This window comes from Sphaerodactylus townsendi, linkage group LG01 (genome assembly GCF_021028975.2).
Source record: "Sphaerodactylus townsendi isolate TG3544 linkage group LG01, MPM_Stown_v2.3, whole genome shotgun sequence".
NCBI classification, from domain to species: Eukaryota; Metazoa; Chordata; class Lepidosauria; order Squamata; family Sphaerodactylidae; genus Sphaerodactylus; species Sphaerodactylus townsendi.
In genome coordinates, this window is record NC_059425.1 from 189,580,423 (window position 1) to 189,601,537 (window position 21,115).

Below are 21,115 nucleotides of genomic sequence, written 5' to 3' on the forward strand. Positions count from 1 at the left end.
GAAGGCGGACTACAAACGCTTCGCAGACCGCAAACGCCACCCCATGGACCGTGGGTGACCGTGCATACCTATCCATGCGGAACCTAAAGGGCCTCCCGGGGACCCGGAAACTGGGTGCCCAGTTCCTCGGACTGTATCGCGTCTCTCGAGTCATCAATCCGGTCGCGGTTGAGCTCGAGCTCCCAAAGACACTCGCCCGTGTGCACCCGATATTCCACATCAGCCTTCTGAAGAAGGCTGCCCCATTTGACAACTGGCACTTGGATGCGCTACCACCGGAAGTGTACATAGTTAATGGCGAAGTGCACCAAAAGGTCGCCGCCATTGTGGACTCACGACTACACAGGGGGATGCTACAATATCTGATCGAATGGAAGAACCTCCCCCCAGCCTACAACGAGTGGGTGAGCGCACAACAAGTCGCAGCTCCGTGCCTTCTCCGTGCCTTCCATCAGGCTCACCCTGACAAACCGGGTTGGGGGGTCTTAAGGGGAGCGGGATGTCAGGGCTGCGACCCTGCCAGTAGCCTCCATCTCCCAGTAAGTTTCTGTTTCCCCAGTTATCCCCGTTCCCGCCACTGGGATGGACCGCCCACTCCCACCTGTATATATACTGGAACTGAGGGCAAGAACCCTCAGTTCCAGGACCCTGTAGTATAGGGCAACACATATCAATAAAGTTTGTTTCTTTGTTTCAAAGTCGACTTTGTCTGAGTGTGTCCAGCCTTACACCGCATGCAGTGCAATAAGCTTCAATGAACCCAAATCAACATTTACAGAGACACAGAAAGGGGGATGAACAAAGGAGGAAAGAACTGAATCCTCACACTGCACAGAAAAGCAGCTACATTTGTCAAGTCTTCATGTTCTCAGTCCAATTGTGCTGATTTGAACCAACAAAGTGAACTCTCCTTGCTGGAAATGACAGCCTTTCTAGCACTTACTGCAGTAATTGTCAGATTATTCCTACAACTTCTCTGGGTTTCATGCATGAAATAATGAAGCAATAAGGCACCTGAAGGACCTGGTGTTGCCTGGTGAAAACCGCACGGTCCAGAGATTCGCTTTATTGCAGTACAATAAATACATTAAGAGCACCAGAATATTTGTGGAGGTAATTGACCCCTTGGAACGCTCAGCCCTCTAGGCTTCATTAATTGTATACCAGAATGTCAATGGCATGTTTCCCCAGGCTCTGAACGTAGTTTCACTTGCTGCAAAAATTATCCAACAATTGTACACTGTAGTGCACAACTTAGGTGATATTCTGATCCAAGTGGCAAATGAAAGCACCTGTTTTTTGCAAATTGCATTTGAAAGTTGCATTTTGGAGCGCAAAAAAGCTCTGAACATCTATCAAAATATGATGTTAATTGGGATGTCAGCTAGATGTCACCTTGTGGGTGGTGACCATGATTGCCACAGTAGTACATGCCCCATACCTTTGTGCCTGAGTGGAACAGCAGTGATCATTCCTGAGCATGCTCAGAAAATCTTTTGATCAGTCTGAAGCACAAGAGTGCTGGGAACCATGTGGTCATGGTGGTTGAATACCCAGCAACAATAATAAGTGCCAGGTTGGAGTGAGAAACAGGCCTCAGAGTTAAAGAGCTACAAGGAGCCCATGAAGATAGACACTCTCTAGACTCAGGGCAAACAGCCAGTGCAAACAGTATTAGTCATGATGGTGTGGATCATTCCTGAAACTAAAGTGGCCTCTGATGACGGGGCGGTTACTGCCCTCGGCACAAAACTGACTCTGCAGAAGGAAAGTCAGGAACTGGTGCAGGAAGCCTGCACTGGTGAAGCAGCTCAGGATCCTGCTCAGGATCTGGGGGTGCCATTCCAAGTTTTGCCCTCTTCCCAGAGCTGCAATCACTGTCCAGGGGTGGGCTGGGGAAGATAACCCGTTCGCCTTCCAGGGAAATTTCCTGATGGGCCACTCCCCTAGCTGCGTCCCAGCAACAATGCGAGCATCTCCAGGGCCCACCTGGCTCAGTTCCTTCACTAGTGATCAACATCAGCCCACCACCTGCCTCCTCCTGCACTGCTGCCCCTCTGGGGGTGAAGAGGAACCATCAGCCACACTGTATGCCTGGAGTGGTCTTATCAGGGCTGCTGAGCCATTTTCACTTCCCAGTCCAGTGCCAAGCACCTGCTGCACCTCCTGTGGCTCAGCTGCTCCAGCTAGGAATGGCTGCTGCCCAGACTCCCGCCTTCAGGTCAGCATGTCGGACTGAAAGCAAGTTTCCGGACTCAGGAACTCTGCCTTATCCAGGCCACGGACCACCCAGTCGCAGTATTTTCAGAACAGCAGAAGCATGCTTTTGGAATGGCATCCCCTTTCAGACTTCACTGGCAAACTGAAGTGGTCACGTTCCAGGAATCAAACATGATTCTGAGAAGCCACTTTCACATGTGATGACAAATTCTGCCTTGTTTTAACCACAGTTTGCAACATTAACCCTTGTTGTTCTCCCAGAAGTACATACTGGGCCCCAGTTTGTTTGTAAACACGTATTCATATGCTGCTTGCCTCCTGTTCAATCTCCAGGCAGGAGATTAGATGATGTCTTGTGTTGCCATCCTCCTGGAAAAGCTCATGATATATGCATGGCTTGCCAACTTCCAGGAGTGCCTGGAGATTATCCTACTATTACAGAGGATCACCTGGCAATACAAGTCAGCCCCCCTGGACTAACTGGCTGTTTGGGGGGGGGTTGTTGCCTTAAACACCTACACATTCCATTTGACTTGGAGCAACATAAAGCAAATATTAGTCTTAGGATCTAACTTAATCCTAGTATTGTGTAGGTGTGTGCTCACCATCAACTTGCAACTGTCTCATGTGACCCCACGAGGTCTTCAAGGCAAGAGATGTTCAGAGGTGATTTTCCATCGCCTGCCTCTGTATGGGCTGGTGGTTCTGAAAGAATATGACTGGTCCAAGGAGCAGCAGTGGCGTAGGAGGTTAAGAGCTTGTGTATCTAATCTGGAGGAACCGGGTTTGATCCCCCGCTCTGCCGCCTGAGCTGTGGAGGCTTATCTGGGGGATTCAGATTAGCCTGTACACTCCCACACACGCCAGCTGGGTGACCTTGGGCTAGTCACAGCTTCTCGGAGCTCTCTCAGCCCCACCTACCTCACAGGGTGTTTGTTGTGATGGGGGAAGGGCAAGGAGATTGTAAGCCCCTTTGAGTCTCCTGCAGGAGAGAAAGGGGGGATATAAATCCAAACTCTCTTCTTCTTCTTCTTCTTCTTCTTCTTCTTCTTCTTCTTCTTCTTCTTCTTCTTCTTCTTCTTCTTCTTCTTCTTCTTCTTCTTCTTCCAAGGCTTCATGTGGAGGAGAGGATAATTGAACCCAGTTCTCCAGGTCAGAGTCCTCCACTCTTAACCACGACACAAGGCTGGCTCAGAGTACTACAACTGCAGTATGAAGAAAGACCAGCATCGTTTGCATAAATCTAATAATAAACATGTAAATAATCATTGTACTTGCAGCTTCAGCCAAACGCATGCCCATAGAAAGAAAAATATTTCTCTACATGCACTATAACAAACCTGTTCATTGAGATATGAGAAACAATGTGTGATACATCTTTACCGTGGGCACAGATGTCTGATGATCTTTTATTTTGCTACACTTTCTGGAATGCTTCTGGTTAGATTTGCTACTAAGGGCAAAACAAGGCAATTTCCTGACCTGCTGCTAACTAATACAAAATAACACAACTGCAACTTCATCCACAGTTTTGCATAGTTTGGGCTCCACTGAAACCAGTGGAACATAAAATGCATGAACTAGATCACAGGACATCATAATCTTAGTCCTACAGAGACAATCCTTCAAAGGTGGTAGACTTTACGGTATGTGACCCTCCAGATCACATCTATGTGTGTTAAAGGGTGCTGTGCAGGGTAGAAAGCTCCTGACACCAGGAGCTCCTCATCTGTCACCTGAGGGTGTTCACACAAGTTTCCTCCTTGGGAGTGGGGCTGAACACTGATCCCAGGCACCACCTTCCTTCTTTCTCTGCCCTACTAACAAGTGATCTGCATTGTTAAAACAATTTTTAGGTTGGGTTCAAGATTGGGTCCTATGACATTGATACAAGCACGCAAGAAACTTATATGAAAAGTATCCCTGTGTTTTGAAAAACAGCTACTTTTGGGAATGCTAGCGCACATTAAAATGAAAGAAACATGCTAGAAATGCCCTTTTTTGCAGTTTTAAGACAATGTATTTGGTGGCCTGTCAAAACCTAACCAAACCAAACCAAAGCAAAATCCAGACCACGTGGTGGTGTCCCAGATGCCTGAAGTCAGCTGGTTACAGGACTTCTCGCCTGCCTTCTGCAAGAGACTTGGCTTTTTCTAAAGGAGAGAGGGGTGGAGTAGCAAGACTTTGCTCCGTCTGGTGCAGGATGGGCTGCCAGTCCTCTTGTTCTTCGCAAAGCTTCCGGCGCCAGTCTAGAAGTTCCTGCAGGGCAGCACTCTCATTCTTGGACAGTCGGAGCTGATGAATAACCTGCAGTGGGAAAGAAGCCATATGGACGACCCCTCCCTTATTTGCAACAGAAATGATGCTGAGTGTGGCCTGGGATGAGACAGGGACCTGGAGGTCCAGGAGTTCTGTCCATCTCCAGGAGTCACCTGGAGTTGTCCTGCTAATACAGGTGATCGACATACAATCAAGATCAGTTCCCCTGGAGAACTTTGGAGGGTGGACTGTATGATATCATACCCCGTTGAGGTTCCACTATCTCTAAACCCCACCTTCCCCAGGCTCCACCCCCAAAATCTTCCCATGAGACCAAAGTCTGGCAAGGCTTTGCCACCATGCAGCTTCTGTCACGGATGCTGCTGCTGAAAGTAATAAATATGGAAAATACCCACATCAAGGTGTAAGAAATTAGCATTCTTTGAGACCTTAAAACTACTCCTGTCAGGAGGCCTGTTATTATGGGGCATTTGCTATTGCTGCTTTCTGTATGCTGGGGTTGGTGGAATAGGTTGATTCAAAGTAATTGGGGAGGTTACATTAGCAAAAAGGTAAGATATTTAGGAATATATTTGATGGCATCCAATTTAAAAGTTTTGAAAATAATTATGAGTTTTTGTGGAAAAGAATTAAAAAGGATTTAGATATTTGGAGTAAACTCCATCTATCATTATTGGGGAAAATAACAGCTTTAAAAATGAACTTGTTTCTGAGAATGCTATTTTTATTCCAGAATTTACCAATAATCAAATCAGATAAGCCTTTCAAAATCTGGCAAAAATATTTTAAAATTTCTCTGGGGGGGGGGGGAAGAAACCTAGAGTTCGTTATAAAATTTTGGCTGACATCAAGGATAGAGGAGGTCTAGCGGCACCGAATTTAAAATTATACCATGAAGCATGTTGTCTAACATGGTTAAGAGAGTGGATACTTCTTTTGAACAATAATCTGTTAACCCTAGAAGGAGCTGATCTGAGATTCGGGATGCATGCATGCTTATGGTATGACAAAGAAAAATTAATAAAGAATTTTTTTACAATCCAATCAGATTCGCATTATATAGAATATGGAGAAAATACTATACATTTTTTTGTGATCATACACCATTATGATATCCCCTCACGAAGCTTTATTCAAGAGGGATAAGACAAATAAAGGTTGGTTAACGTACAAGGATTTTCTTAGGCCGTTTCCGCATGCCGACCCGACGACGCTAGGACAGTCTGCACGGATGGTCCTAGAAAGAGCCGGGCAGCCGGCACTGCGGAGCGCCTACCGCCGACGCCAGATATCCTGGTTTTCCGTGCGCCGCTGCCTGGGGACACCCCTGGTTCTGCGTGCCTGCTCCAGCGCGAGGGCAGGGCGGTCCCCAGGCCTCGGCGACGCACCGGAGGCCCGGGGACAAGGTAAGTGCCGGGTGCGAGGAGGGTGGGGGAGGCGTCTCGAAGCCGCTGCCGTTTGCTTGGCAGCGGCTTCAAGGCGGCGTTTCCCCAACAAGAGCGCTTCCGAGTGCTCTGGGGAAACGCCGGCTTCGTGGCAGTCAGGCGGCACGAGGGCGGCGCGGCTGCGATGCAGCTGTGCCCCCTGTGCGAATGGCGGCCTGGGGACGGCGTTTTTGCCGTCCCCAGGCCGCCATATTCCGCCCGTGCGGAAACGGCCTTAGGCGGTTTCAGCACAGCCAGAGGAGAGACCCTGCATTGGCATTTATCATGCCGATGCAGGCTCTGGGGCCGTTCGCACAAACGGCACCATGGGATGCGCAGCTGTGGGAGCAAGCTCCGCGACAGTTTGCAGACGTTTTCGTCCCCAGTGCCTTTTAGTTACTCCTCTGCAGTAGCTGCATCAGCCTCTATTGTCACTCTGAGGAGGGAAGGGGACACGCCCCCATGGCTACAGCGAAGGATGAAGCACCGAAGGATGAAGCACCGTGTCCTCAGAGCGACGATAGAGCGATGCGGCTGCCAGCAGAAGGTAACGAGGCATTTGGGGCCAGGGAGGGAAGGGGAAAATGCTGGCTTCCACCTGCTGCCATTCACATGGCAGCAGATGGAAGCCGGCGTTTGCAGGAAAACTCGCTCCCCAAGCGAGTTTTGAATACACCATTTTGGCGGGCACAGAGTGCTGCTGCATCGATTTGGCAGTGGCGCCTGTGCGAAGGGTTCCCGCCAAAACGGTATTTTACCGGGCTGAAGCCGTTGCTTTCAGCCCGTGCAGAAACCGCCTTAAAGTGGTCCAAGAGGATAATAAGACAATGGTCAGGATAAAAGATCTAGAGGAATTAAAATTAGAGGGTTGGAATATAAACTGGTGGTTACACCAACAATTAAATAAAACTTTTGCTAAGGAAGATAAACCATTTCGGTTATTTGAATTAGAAGAGATATTATGGAGACAAGAGGATCATTTAATAAGAAGACTTTATGATTTGTGTTTAAAATTGAAGATGGAAGATGAATTAATTAAGGAACATATGATTAAATGGGCGCAAGACTTTGGACATATAATAATGCTTGCTGATTGGGAAAAATTATGGCGCTCAGGTCTTAAGTTCACTACTAGTAATTACATTAAAGAAAACTATTACAAAATATCTGACACCCGCAGTTTTAGCTAAATATACCCACAAATCAAATTTATGTTGGAAATGCGGTAGAGAAGTGGGAACTCTCTATCATCAATTATGGACTTGTGGAAAAGTTTAAACATTTTGGTTGATGGTTCATCAGGAGATACAGAAAATTTTAAGGATTTCGGTAAGGTGTATTCCAGAATTGTACTTATTAGGCATTTGTAAGGATGTAAAGAATAGAAGCTATAGAACATTATTGCAATATTTAGCAAAAGCGGCAATTTTGGGCAAGAACAGCGGTTCTTGCCCAAAATTGGAATACCAGTAAAATCCCTAAAATTCCAGATTGGCAGATAAAAGTTCTAGATTTAATTAAAGTGGCAAAACTTACATGTTTTGAAGTTTTAGAAACTAAAGAACATTTTTTGGAACAATGGAAACAATGGTTTATATATCTAGGTAAAATATATAACCAGAAATAGGTTATATTGGAGTTATTATAAGATAGTAATATTTTGAAGAAATATATGAATTTTGGAAGGAAAATCGGAAGATGAATAACGAAGCACACAGTTGGAAGCTTACCACTATATGTTTTTCATTATAGGTTGATGTTGTGATTGTTTTTTATGTATGTAGTTGTTTTTGTTTGTTATGTGGTTATTTATGTATTTTGTTAGTTATTGAAGTGTTGTATATATTTTTGTTTGTCGATAGAAAAAGCAAAAAAAATAAACTACTGTTCTTATACATGAGTTTGTTTCAGTTTTTGGGATTCTGACAACTCCTCTGTAACAGAATGCACATGAATTCCTGGGTACTTTACTACCATTACTAAACTGGCATGAAAAGCATCATGGTTCTTGAAGAATGGGAAGAATACATTCAGCAGGATCATGCTTTGATAGACCTTGATGTGACTTGATGGAACTTATACACACAAAGAATACTTCAGCCATTTTGCTATTGGCCATTCAGGACTGAATTGCCATTTTCAGCAGCTACAGAGCCAGATGGTGAACTAGTTCTGGAGTCCTGGGACTGTTTACACATCAAGGGGTAAGAAATTAGTATTCTTTGAGACCTTAAAACTACTCCTCTGTCACAGAATGCACATGAAGCTGCTGTCTGCTGATGAGACAGGCTACTGGTCTATCCAAGGTCAATTACCCACTCAGGCTGTTCCCTGCTCTTGCCCTACTCTGGCGCAAAAAGTTGCACCAGAAGTGCTCTCAAGAAGCATGCGCAGGGCAGTGGAAGCACGCTGAGACAAAATTTCTTGCCCTGATGCACTTCTGGTCCACGGCGTGCCAGAGTACCGGTGGGTAACTGGTCAAAATTTGACTGGTTCCAGTCTTGCACATAGGTATACTCTCCCAGTGCACATCCGGGTATTTGAGAAGTGAAGAGGGACTATTAGGCTATTAGGAGAATACAACACAAGCGCTGTTTTACTTCTCTGTAGTTTGCAGCACAGAACAATTTACCTGAGTAGTGCGACTCTCCTGGTGCACTGACAGTCTTGTTTCATTGCTGCTCAGCAACCTTGAATACTTGTCTGGTTGTGATAAACCTGTTTTTTTTTTTAAAAAAAAATCTCTGTGAGAATCTTATTTCCTTGACTTTATTCACAACCATCCCCCCACAACAATTTCTTCTCCTCATGTACGCCCACAGAGAAACTCTCTCCTACACCAAAATATCCCTTCCATCATGAATTCCTGGATACTTTACTACCATTGCTAAACTGGCATGAAAAGCATCATGGTTCTTGAAGAATGGGAAGAATACATTCAGCAGGACCTTGATGAGACTTGATGGCACTTTACACACACAAATAATATTTCAGCCATTTTGCTGTTGGTCAAAAAATGGTTTACCATTCGGAACTGAATTTCCATTTTCAGCAGCTACAAAGCCAGACAATGAACTAGTTGCTGGAGTCCTGGGGTTGTTTGCATTCTTATCTTGGGTTTTGGATACATTTTCCATTGGGATGGAACCTTCCCTGTTTGTCACATTCAGATTGGCTTCCTTGCCTGGTGAAAGAAGAGAAATGTCCTGTCAGTCCTTCACGCAGCACCCATAATTGAAGCCCTCCCAACCATACAAATATACACACAGTAGTCAATGTACTGTCAGGAACTGGAGAAGGAGTCAAGCAGAAGGAGTCCATGGACATCAACAATTGCTTCTGATCCTTGGGCTGTACTGCAGCAAGCACAGTCATTAAGACCTGCTTGACTCCTTCTCCAGAATACTCTCTGAGAGAAGGTAAACAGAGTTGAAGCTGACTTCTTTGACCAGGGCACCCGCTACCACCCTTTCTGGTGCTCGCCAAGTGGGTGAGGCTAGCAAGGCTGTGCAGATTTTTTAAAAGATTGCTTTGGCAGCAGCTGCCACCCACAGCACCAGACTCTGTGTTGCCCAAACTGAGCTGTGGCAACCATTTTGTGGCTGGCTTCAACTCCTGCAGCAGCCCACCAGGCTGCGTCACTATTCCACATGCACCTAAGGGGGCTCAAAAATGCTGGGGGTCGCTGGCTTTGATAATGGGCCGCATTGTCCACGAAACAGCCCTAGGGCCTGCTGCACTCACAGTCAAGGTCTCTGATCTTTCTCCCCACGGCAGTCTTCCGTAGCACACTTTGTCCAGAACTGAATAAGAGAGTCAGTTCATCCAATGGGCTGAGAAAGGATCTTGTGCTTGTGGGGCTGTACAGCAGTAGCGAGGATGAATTGGCGTTTAGTTTCTTCAGCTCGACTCTTGGCACCTCCTTCACTGGGGAGTAAGGCAACTTGGAGACTGTGGGAGGGCCACTTCCCGCTGGAACAGGATTTGATCTTTGAGGTATTATTGTTCCCATTTTCCCTGGATTAGCCAATGCTGCAGAAGTCTCTGGGAGAGAAGTCACATTGGTGGAAGGTGGGTGGGGTGAAGAAGATGGTGCACACAAGGGGAGAGGACGAGGAGAGCAGGGGGTGGAAGGGGGTGTAACTTTGCTTGAAATATTAAACAGTTTCAACCCAGGGGAAGGAGGCCTCTCAGTCTCCCCCTTCTGGCTCTTAGGGAACTGGGGGGGAAGGGGGCTGGAATCTTCAGATTGACCAGGATACTTCAGATTAGTTCCTAAAACAGGGAGCTTCTTCACTTCCAGGGGTGTCAGGGGTGATTCATCAGAAGCAGGTGAGCAGGTGATAGGGGTTGGAGGAAATATAAGAAGGGGGGGCCTGTGAGCAAGTAAATTCGGGAAGGGGGCTGGAATGTCACAAGAGTCCTTGTGGCCTGAAGGTGCCCAGCTATGGGCATCAAGTTCTTCTGCTGGAAGTCCTGGAGATCCAGGAACCCCTAGAGCCAACTCGTTTCTGTTGCTACTTCCTTCCAGCAGAAAGTATTTCATTTCTTCATAGACACACTCTGCTGAGTCAGGCTCTTCTGCTGCTTCAAAAGGGTTCCTCATCACATTCCCCACCATTTCAATGTACACAGGCTCAAGGTCTTCCTCAGCATGTGACTGACAGAAACTCAGCAGGGTGTGATGTGGCCCATCTATTGAAGAGGTTTGTTGTATCAGCAAAAACTCGTGTCTTTCACCTGGTTTAGCTGCTGTGTTCATGTGCTTCATACTCCCAGGTTTGGTGGCAGATATTTCTTCATATGAACTGCTCAGCTTAGTGTTTGGGCTTCGTTTGGGTTTTCTGGGAGGGATCTTCTTCATGGTGCTATAATCATCGCTATGAGGCCGTGGTCGGCTTAACACTAAACAAAGAAGCCACAGATATTAGTAACAGATCAACATTTTTCTTTCTTTCTGAATAGAATAATTGTCCAATTCACAACTTGTGCTTTCTTCATGTTAAAAGTCTAACAACCCATCTTATCCTTCTTTGATTAGGCAAGGGAAAAATACTGTGACCCCATATTGGGAAAAAAGATTGCTAAAAATCCTGGGTTGAGCTGAAATAAAATGCCCTGAAGACATTTTGGGAAAAAATCTGTGCAAAGTTCCTCCCCAAAATGCTTCTTCTGACGTTCTCAAGACATTTTATTTGTGCTGTGCAGGAAGAGCCCATCTCCTGCTGGGTCTCTGTCTTTTCCTAGTGTCTTCAACTTTCCCCAGTGATTCCTTATCTTCTTATAAAGGGACCAAAGTAAAATAGTCTCAGTTTAGTCATTTGAGCTTCTAGGGAGAATTGAGGCTTGATTTAATCTAGAACCCCTGATTTGATTGGCCATGGTACCCACAAAACTCTCCTCCAAAAACACTTCAAAAGAATCTACTTCCTTCCTGTCGGTTTTCTTCATTGTCCAACTTTCACACCTATACATAGTAATGGGGTAAAATCTAGTAGAGTAGTACAAAGTTTGACTGTAGATGTGGCAAGGAGCCTCTCCCACTTCTTTTGGGATGTACTCAGACCAAATTTTAACTATCGTTACTGGGACAAGCCTGTTACACCTTCCCTTAAAAAAAAAAACTACAGCAGGGACATTGCATTTGTGAAACTGCTGGCTAGAGACTACGTGGTTTACTTTGATCAAGCAAGGGAAAATACAAGGATAAAAGGAGCTTGGTTTGATCTTCAGGGAATGGACCAAGTAAGGGCCTGTGGAGTTGTCAGGGCTGATTCCGGGACCACAGAAAGGTATATCCGTGGTTTCCTGGGCTTCTACCAGCCACATCCAAGCCAAGCCCAGGAAGGGATCCCAATCATGGATCCCTGGCTGCTCATGGCCAGGATCCAGTGAAGCTCCATGGGCACCATCTTTGTTATGCTGCTTGACTGGCTCTGATTAGACTGTGTTCAAATCCAGTGCCCCCCCCCCCCCATGGCCAGCAAATGAACAGGACATCACCAAAATCATTACATAGACAAGGCAAAAAAAGCATTACCCCTGGACAGGTAATCCTCAGAACTATATTAACTTTTCTCTTTGCCAGAATCTTGGAAGAACTGCTCATGTCAATCTAATCATTGAAGAAGAAGAGTTTGGATTTAGAACCCCCCCTTCTCTCCTGTAAGGAGACTCAAAGCAGCTTACAAACTCCTTCCCTTCCTCTCCCCACAACAGACACCTTGTGAGGTGGGCGAGGCTGAGAAAGTTCCAAAGAACTGTAACCAGCCCAAGGTCACCCAACAGACTTCATGAGTAGGAGTGAGGAAACCAATCTGGTTCACCCGATAAGAGTCTGCCACTCATGTGGATGAGTGGGGAACTAGAATAGTTATCAGCTTCCATGTGGGGCCTAGAGGTCTCCTGGCATCACCCCAGAATCACAACTGCTCTCCCAGTGACAGAGACCGGCTCCTTCGAAGAACTGGCTGCTTTGGGGGGTGGGCATTATAGCACGATGTCCTGCTGAGGCCTCCCCCAATAGCTTTTACTGGCTTCCTTGGTTTGGTTTCATTGTTTGTAGGTTGCTCTGACCATATAAATGCTGACCTTCATTGGCTGCTGACAAGCAGGCACAAACCGCTTCATAGGAGGCGCTGAGCCGGGTGTTGGGGTCCCTCTTGGGCTTCGGAGGAGGCTGCTTCCGTGGCGACTGCAGGCCGCTGCTGCCATCCTCCACGCTGAGTGCTGCCTGCCCAGAAGGAGGGGCTGCAGAAGCTGCCACTGCAGACCGGGCCAGCCCCTCCCCTGCCAAGGGAATGGGCACCCAGCCGAGCACGAGATGCTTTGAGGCTCGACAACCAGCACAGCCTTCGCCAGGCACTCCGTTGCGTTGGTCTCTGGCTCTGAACATGGACATGAGAAGCCAAGCCACATTAGTCGGATGAGAACGGATGCATTCTTTCATGCAGGCAAACCACCCCTGGGAGCTCCTGCTAGTCTTTGAACAGCATTTGAGGTGCAGTCTCCTCAGAAAGAAATGCTGGTCAGATTGTCAGGATCCTTCCTACCCTGTTCCAAATGAGCACCCTGGACGTGACAGCTGCATTGTGGAAGCACATCCGATACACATGAACACATGAAGGTGCCTTATGAGACCAGTTAGTCCCTGGAGGTCAACAAGAGGGCTGCATGAGGAGTCGCAGAACCTGCGAGATGAGCCCTGCTTTAAATCCTTAGAAAATGCTATTCATTCAGTGGCTACTGGCCATGGTGACTGAAGGCAACCTCCACACTCAAAGAGAATCAACTCCTAAATCCCCATGCCAGGAGCCAACCTCAGGTGGAGGCCTTGACATTTAGGCCCTGTTGTTGGTCCCTCAGAGGAACTGGTGGGCCGCTGTGAGAGAGACAAACCATAAGTGAGGGGGGCCACAGACCCATCCTGTGGCCACTGATGCCATTTTAGAAGCCTTCCTAGTTGCCATGAGACCCTGAGCTACATGAGCCAGTCTTCTGGGCATGAGGGGCCTGTGGAAGAGGAGCCACAAACAGAAGGAATAAATAAAAAATCTGGAGGCTTTGGAAACAGCTGAGGAGGTGCCCTGACACATCACAGTCAGATGAGCCACCAGTGCAAGCAGACAGACAGGAGCAGGGGTCAGCAACCTGCGGCTCCCGAGCCGCATTTGGCTCTTTCATCCTCGTACTGCGGCTCCCGGTATGGCTGCCCCCTCCTGGGGCCAACCAGCCAGGCCCCACCCCTCCTCCTTCCCCTTGGGTCCTGTCTGAGGCTAGGGCCGCAGCCCCCCCTTGGACTCATCCTCCCGCCCCCGCCCCTGCCCAGCAGATGGACACCGAGCTCCTTCTGCAAAACTCATCTTTCACACCATGCAAAAATAAAGGAAGCCTGCTTGGATCCTCCTCTGCCTGCTTGGATCCTCCTCTGCCTGCTTGGATCCTCCTCTGCCTGCTTGGATCCTCCTCTGCCTGCCTGGATCCTCCTCTGCCTGCTTGGATCCTCCTCTGCCTAGCTGCTTTCATAATGGGACTTTGAGAGGGGCGGTGCTGGAGTAAAGCCGCCCCTGGGGAAAGTGAGAAGCTACCCTTTCTTTTCGGCCAGCTTCCCCCCCCCAGAGAGGCAGCTTCCATCCTAGCTGCAGTCCCCAGCAGGACCTTGCAAAAAGAAGCACCAAGAAAGGGGATGCGGCGTGCGCAGAGGATGGATTTTTCAAACGGGTCAGGCACCAGTGCAACCCTGCAAAGAGAAGCGCCAAGAAATGGGATGTGGTGCATGTGGAGGACAAATTTTGGAAGTGGGGCAGGTCCCAGCAGCCGGACCTTCCAAAGTGAGGCACCAAGAAATGGGATGCGGGGTGCGCGCGCACACGGAGGACAGATTTTGCAAGCGGGAGCACCTTGGGGGAGCAGCTGGGCACGCTGGAGCCTCTCCTCCAGGCTGGAGTTGAGTCGTGCGCTTTGTGTGTTTGCTCGGCTGGGAGCTCCTCCTCTTCTCCCTCTTCTTGGCAGCTGGGGAGGGGAAGGGTTCAACCTCGCAGTTCCTGCCTGGTTTCCCTCCTGACTGAGGCAACACGAGTGGCTGGTCTGTGGAAGGAGAACTTTGTGCAGCCTGGTCCTCATTGGCCACCAAAGTCACCAGCCTCTCTGCCAGCTTGCAGGCCTCATCCATGCAGTAGTGGCAAGGCGAGGTTTGAGGGAGAGGTGCAAACTCTGGAAACTGCTCCAGAGTCCTTTCTGAATTGCTGCGTGGGGGTAAGAAAGTCTCTGGAGCTCTTTTAAAAATGTGTATCTGAACCACAAAGGAGCACTTGCGGGCTGGCTAAACTATCTACAAGAGGAAAAATGCACTCCTGGCTGGGTGCAGGTCGGTAACATGGGATGATTCTGGTGGAGGGATGCAGCCGAGGGGATCGTAGAAACAAGGTCTGAATGCCGAAAGAGTGCAGCGTGGCTCACCCAACCGGTAGCCACAGTGACCACAGTGGTGGACTCAGATTCTGATTCGGCACCCACCAGCGACACCTCCAAACGACAGCAGCAGTGGGAGCGAGAGATGCTCAAGTACCAGGCCAAGATTCATAGACTCCGCCATGACATGGAGTTGCTTCAGGTTCGAGCACAAACTTCACCAGTGGATGGAAGCTGATCTGGACCTGCCATAGTGCCACCTGGACCCCCAGTTCCCGCAGGAGTGCAGTGGGCACTAAAACTGCACCCCTCCACCACTCCCTCAACAGCAACCACGTCCACCTGCCCCGCTGGTGCAGCCCATCCCAGTGATGCCTGCTGTCGCCCCAGTGCTAGCCCCAGTTCCGATGCCCCATAGGGAATTGAATGTGTAGTTCAATGGATCTCCTGACGGCCATATTTCCTGGTGCAAGTGGATGCCCATATGCAGGACTACAGGAGGCAGTCAGCGACATGGGTATAGATTTTTTATGGTGTGGGGGTTTGGGGATGGGGCCCGCCTCCCCACCCCCACCCTCAGTGCTTATAAAAGCAGCTCTCCGAAGCAAGAGACTGCAGACTCGCCTGCCCCCCACCAGCTGGGCTCCCAGCCAGCAGCCATCAGTCCCTTCTGCCCTCCCGCTCTGAGTTTTGCACCCCCCCCATGGGCAGCCGCTGTGATGCTGGAATCCACCCCCAAACAGCATCACTTTCAATGGTGTTTAAACTAGAGAGCCCAGATTCTCCTTTTAAATCAACCTTAAAGGGAGAACCTGGGGTCCCCAGTTAAAACAACATTGAAAAGTGATGCTGTTTTGTGGTGGATTATCCCCTTGAAACAGCATCACTTTCAATTTTTAAATTGGGGACCTCAGATTCTCCCTTTAAATCCATGCAGAAGGAGATGGATTTAAAAGGAGAATCTGGTGAAATTTGGGGTGGTGCCTGCTGTCAGGGGTGTAATTGTTAAGCTAGCAGCACCAAACTTTCAGGGTATTTTTAGGAGACTTTCCTGATGAGATCACCCAGGTTTGGTGAAGTTTGGTTCAGGGGGTCCAAAGTTATGGACCCTCAAAAGTGTATCCCCATCTCCTATTAGCTCCCATTAGAAACAATGGGGGATGGGGCACCCCCTTTGGACCCCCTGAACTTTGGACCCCCTGAACCAAACCTCACCAAACCTCACCAAACCTCACCAAACCTCACCAAACCTGGGTTGTATCATCAGGAGGGTCTCCCAACAAATCCCTGAAATGTTGGTGCTGCTAGCCTACAAACTGCACCCCCTGCAGGCCGAAATCTGAAAAAACACTAAAAAACCAAAATAGTCACAAATGGGGGACGGAGCTTCAGACATGTAATGGGGAGGTTGTACCCGAGAACCCCCCTTACCCACGTCCTTGGAGGCAGTATGTACAAGGAGGAAGTACAACGAGTGCATGATGTGGGAGCATTACTGGAGGGACCGGCAGCGGACTGGTATCTGGGCTTATTCCATCGTCAAGCCCCCAAGCTTTGCACCCTTCAAGTGTTTATGATGGTGTTACATTGATGCTTTGAAAACCCCTTTCAGGGGGAACAAGCCAAGAGAGAAGTCATGCATATGCACCAAGGGGGTAAATCTTTTGTAGAATTCTCTGAAAACGTTTGGGCTCTGGCCAGTAAGATACCCAACTGGCCAAAAGCAGTCTTGGTGCAGGCTTTTAAGGAGACCTTACATCCGGAGCTCCACCATTGGTCGTTACCGAATGGCAACCCAGATACCCTCATAAAATGGATCTTATTAGCCTGCGAGGCAGAAACCAGAATTAAGGAAGATCAAAGCTATGATACCAAGTCCTCTACTGGCTGCCATCTGGGGCAAGTGGCCCCGGCGGGGCCTCGTAGAACCACCAGCCGCCCACCAGCAGAGCTGATAGAGACCCCCCACGCCTGCTGACAGTGGTTGGACTTGCCCCACCCTGAAGGGCTGGTGTGAAGAGGCCTGGGTGACAGTAAAAGTAAGGCAGCAGGCCCTAATTTAAATAAAAGCAAGGTGATTGGTCGATGGAAGGCACTGTTGCCCCTGGCCAATGTAAGGGGCCCCAAAAACGCTGCTAGATAAACAGAAAGACAGTTCTCTGTTGGGAGTTCTGAAGAGAGCAGCTCGTGTCCAGTTGAGAGCAGAGTCTGTGGAGTGAAGTCTCTCCGCTCCGTCTCTGGGGAAAAGGAATTCTGGTCCAGCTCAGACAGCTGGCAGGATTCTAGTGAGTCTCCTCAAGAGAAGGAAGCTTGTGAGGGGAAGGAAGGCACTGGCTTGTTGGTGCAGAGCGAAGCGCCAGCCAGAGGCTTGTCAGTAGACACTGACCAGACCCAGGAGTCTGTCCTGCCCCTGTACAACACCAGTCTTGGGAGGCCCAGTCCAGTGGCAGTTTGGCCAGTTTGGGACAGTGGGAGAGGGAGGCTTGTACGCCAGAATCTCACAGGGCACAGACTCGGGGTGTGTGTATTCAGTGGGTTGTGGATCAGAAAGGACTAGTGTCTGTCTGTGAGGAAAAGCAAAGTGTGTAAAAGCCAAGTCGTTTCTGGAGATACACCTGCGGGTGTCTGTGTATGTGTGTGAAACCTAAATAACAACTGAAGCTCTGTAACTTTTAAGTGAAAATAACCTCTCTGAAACCATCAAGTGTTAGTACCGCTCTGAGCCAGTTTAAGAAGCCTTTCTTTTGTTTTTAAAATAAATTTCATTCGTTGTGTTCAAGTTACCCTCGTGCCAGCCTGTGTTTGTGTGTGAGAGGTGGAAGAGTGCCTGTCCGTGAGACTAGAATCCCAGCCAATGTTGAGTTTCCTCCATTTTTTGTATATGGGACTCTGAAGGACATTCCCTTCAGACCAAGAGTGAATGTGAGGTGGGATCCTTTATTATATTTGGCAGCCAGCAGCAGTTTTGGGATTCCCAGTTCCTTCGCTTTAATGGTGGCAGCAGAGTAAAAAAAGAAGATCCCTGAACACTAGCCTGGGATATTTTGGGTGGCCAAGGAAACCCCACTGGTCAGTTTAGGGGAACCTTGATTGCAGGCCACCTGTCCCGTTACCATTGGTGGCTAGTGGTGGGTTAATATCTCTCCCTCGCCTTGAATATAAGTTGGGTCTCTGTATTGTGGAGAAAGTGGTCCTCTGGCTGCCATGTGTCCAGTCAAACCAGGAGTACAAAGGAAACAACAACTGTGCTTAATGAAGCCTATGTCTTTCAAGTCAAGTAAGCCAAAGAAATTTACCCAGATGGATGGTTGCCCGATGGAGGGGCCGCCTGCAGCTTTCAAAACAGAAAAGGTCCTGATTCAGTGTGCCCAACATTGAGAATGCCACAGTTTTATCATTGCCAACTTAGCCAAGTACCCAGTGAGTCTAGGAATGTCTTGACTGGAGCAGCTCGATCCAACCATCAAATAAGCGGATTGCATAGTACAATTCATGGATCCTCCATGCGGCAGCCATGTTGGATCGAACCTCCCTCCTCCAATTGCAGTAGATGGGATAGCGGGCATGGCCACTCCCCCAGTAGGTCCATTCTGAAGCCGTATCAGGATTTACAGAAGTTGTTTGAAGAAAGTGAGTGTGATTCGTTGCCCCCCCCACTTTCCAAGACTGACTGTAAAATTGAACTATTCCCTGACGCTAAACTACCTAAAGGGTGCCTCTACCTTATGAGCCTGGTGGAAGATGCCGCGCTGAGGGAGTTTTTGGAGAAAAACTTAGCTCAGAACTTTATTTGAATGGCTACCAGCAACTTTGCAGCTCCTGTATTGTTTGTTAAGAAGAAAGATGGATCTCTCTGTTTATGTACGGCCTGTCGAGGTCTCAATGCTATTTCTAACTCCAACAAATACCCCCTCCCACCCATCAAGGACTTGCTGGTCAGTCTGGGATGGGGACACTTATTTACAAAGGTGGACTTGCGGGAAGCTTATTACGTGGTTTGCATAGCTGATGGATTTGACTGCTTTTAATACACATTTTTCTTTTATGTACACTGAGAGCATATGCACCGGAGACAAATTCCTTGTGTGTCCAATCACACTTGGCCAATAAAGATTCTATTCTATTCTTATGGCCAATTTGAGTATCAAGTGATGCCTTTCACATTAAGTGGGGTCCCCAGGGTCTTCATGAGCCTCACCATGAGCCTTCAGGATTTGGAGGATTTAAGGGAGTAGTGGTATAGTTGGATGATGTCCTCATCAACTCTCAAGATGAGAACTCCCATGTGCGTTTGGTGCGGGAAGTGCTAAAACGGCTCCTGGATAACTCTTTGTTTGTTAAGCTGTCCAAATGTGTTTTCCATCAGAAAAAGTTGGATTTTGGGGGCTATCGGGTCTCTGCTGAAGGTATTGAAATGGACCCCTCCAAGGTCCAGGATGTGTTGCAGTGGCCACCGCCCACCACCTGCAAGCAACTGCAATTGTTTCTGGGATTTGCAAACTTATCGGGACTTTATTCCCAACTTTGCTCAACTCGCCCTCCCCCGGACAGACTTACTCTGCACTGAGGGGAAGGGCCACTCTGCTTCTCACCCCACCACATCATTGGGATGGTCAGATTCCTGTTAGCAGGCTTTTGATGCCCTTAAAAGCGCATTCACTTCTGAACCCATGATTAAGCATGCCAGACCATTTATTGTTCATGCAGATGCCTCCGACAAAGCTCTTGGAGCTGCCCTCCTTCAATGGGACGCAGAGGGTAAATTGCACCCCTGCACTTACCTATCCAAAAAGTTTACTGGCTCTGAGTTGAACTGGACTGTTGGAGTTAAAGAAATGGGAGCCATCAAGCAGGCGTTATCTACTTGGAGGCACTGGTTGGAGGGGGTGGACTGTCCATTCAAGGTGTGGACTGACCATTAAGAACCTGGCTGCTTTGAGTACCCCAGGCAACTGGTCACCTAAGCAGCTGTACTGAGCAGATTTCTTTTCCCATTCAGTTTTTCCCAGGCAAATCCAACCGTTTGGCAGATGCACTTTCCTGCCTCCCGGAGGGTGCAGAGGAAGGGGTGGAATTGCGAGTTCTCAGACCATCCTCTCCACCACCCAGCTGGGCATGGCTGTCACCACTCGTTTGCAAACATGCCTCCAGGTCGCATTGGTTGCCACCCCACTCGTGCCCCCCGCCTTCCTCACTGCTCTCCTCCTTTTAGAGGTGAGCAAGCAGAGGAGTGTGGTCCTTCCCTTTGCTTGTATGATGGCCTGTGGAGGCAGGGTGACTTACTGTATGTGCTGCCTGCTCTGCACAAAGAAATCATCCAACAGGGGCACGATTCCAAAACTGCAGGATACTTTGGCTTTGTGAAAACACTCCACCTTCTGAGAAGGCAGTTTTGGTGGCGCTCTATGTGCAAGAACATTGATGCCTGTATCAGGGGCTGCCCAACATGTGCAATGACTAAAAATAATCTGGGCATGCCACAGGGGGTCCTACATCCCATCCCAGCACCCGATGGCCCCTGGAAGGTTATCTTGATGGATTTTATTACTGATTTGCCCATTAGGCATGGCAAAACCGTAATTTGGATGGTGGTGGTTTTCTAAACAGGCACATTTCATTCCCTGCTCATCCATCCCAAGTGCTCCTAAGTTGCCTAAGATTCAGCATATCTACTGCTTGCATTCGTCTCCTGATAAGATCATTTCAGACAGGGGCGGCCAATTTGTGTCTCAGTTCTGGAGGGCGTTCCTGTGTCTTTGGGGGGTAGAGCAAGCTTTATCTTCAGCTTACCATTCCCAATCAGACAGTCAGTCTGAACCACCAATCAAACATTGGAGCAGTATCCCAGGTGTTACAGTAACTATCACCAGGACAATTGGGTGGCTCTCTTGCAATATGCAGAATATGCTTACAACAATGCAATGCAACGCAGTACTGGAAAAGCCCCTTTTGAGGTGGTTTCAGGATGTTCTGGCAAATCCCTGCCTTTTTTGGGACAGCCTACAGTTGTCCCTCCCGAATTTCAGGAGTGGATCCAGCAGATAGTGGATGGGTGGGATCCTATCCTGCAATCCCTTCAAAGAGCCAAAGACATTCAAAAGAAGCAAGTGGATAAGCACTAGCGCCAGAGGCGTATCTAGGCAATCTGGAGCCCAGGGACAAAACCTGAGTTTGGCGCCCCCACCCACCTCCCCATATGGGCGGCCACCCTTCCCCACCATGACAAAACAATGATTTTTGCACCAGCTCACAAAACACCTCCAACCCCCAGCAAAACATAC

At 48.5% G+C, this 21,115-nt stretch overlaps 1 protein-coding gene across 8 annotated transcripts in view; it reads right to left on the reverse strand.

Moving 5' to 3' along the window:
• Nucleotides 1–3,547: 3,547 nt before the first annotated feature.
• Nucleotides 3,548–21,115, reverse strand: part of MYO16 (myosin XVI) — a 183,567-nt gene continuing 165,999 nt past the window's right edge. For 6 of the 8 annotated variants that reach the window (XM_048501914.1, XM_048501905.1, XM_048501895.1 and 3 more), the window contains 5 exons: nucleotides 12,516–12,811; nucleotides 9,669–10,829; nucleotides 8,950–9,108; nucleotides 8,557–8,642; nucleotides 3,548–4,527 (listed from right to left, as the gene is read on the reverse strand). In XM_048501914.1, the coding sequence (XP_048357871.1) occupies nucleotides 4,330–4,527; nucleotides 8,557–8,642; nucleotides 8,950–9,108; nucleotides 9,669–10,829; nucleotides 12,516–12,811 (1,900 nt within the window). In that variant the 3' untranslated portion in view covers nucleotides 3,548–4,329. Of the gene's footprint in view, nucleotides 4,528–8,556; nucleotides 8,643–8,949; nucleotides 9,109–9,668; nucleotides 10,830–12,515; nucleotides 12,812–14,385; nucleotides 14,511–21,115 lie in introns of those variants that run through there. The other 2 variants (XM_048501946.1, XM_048501937.1) reach the window with 2 other exon arrangements.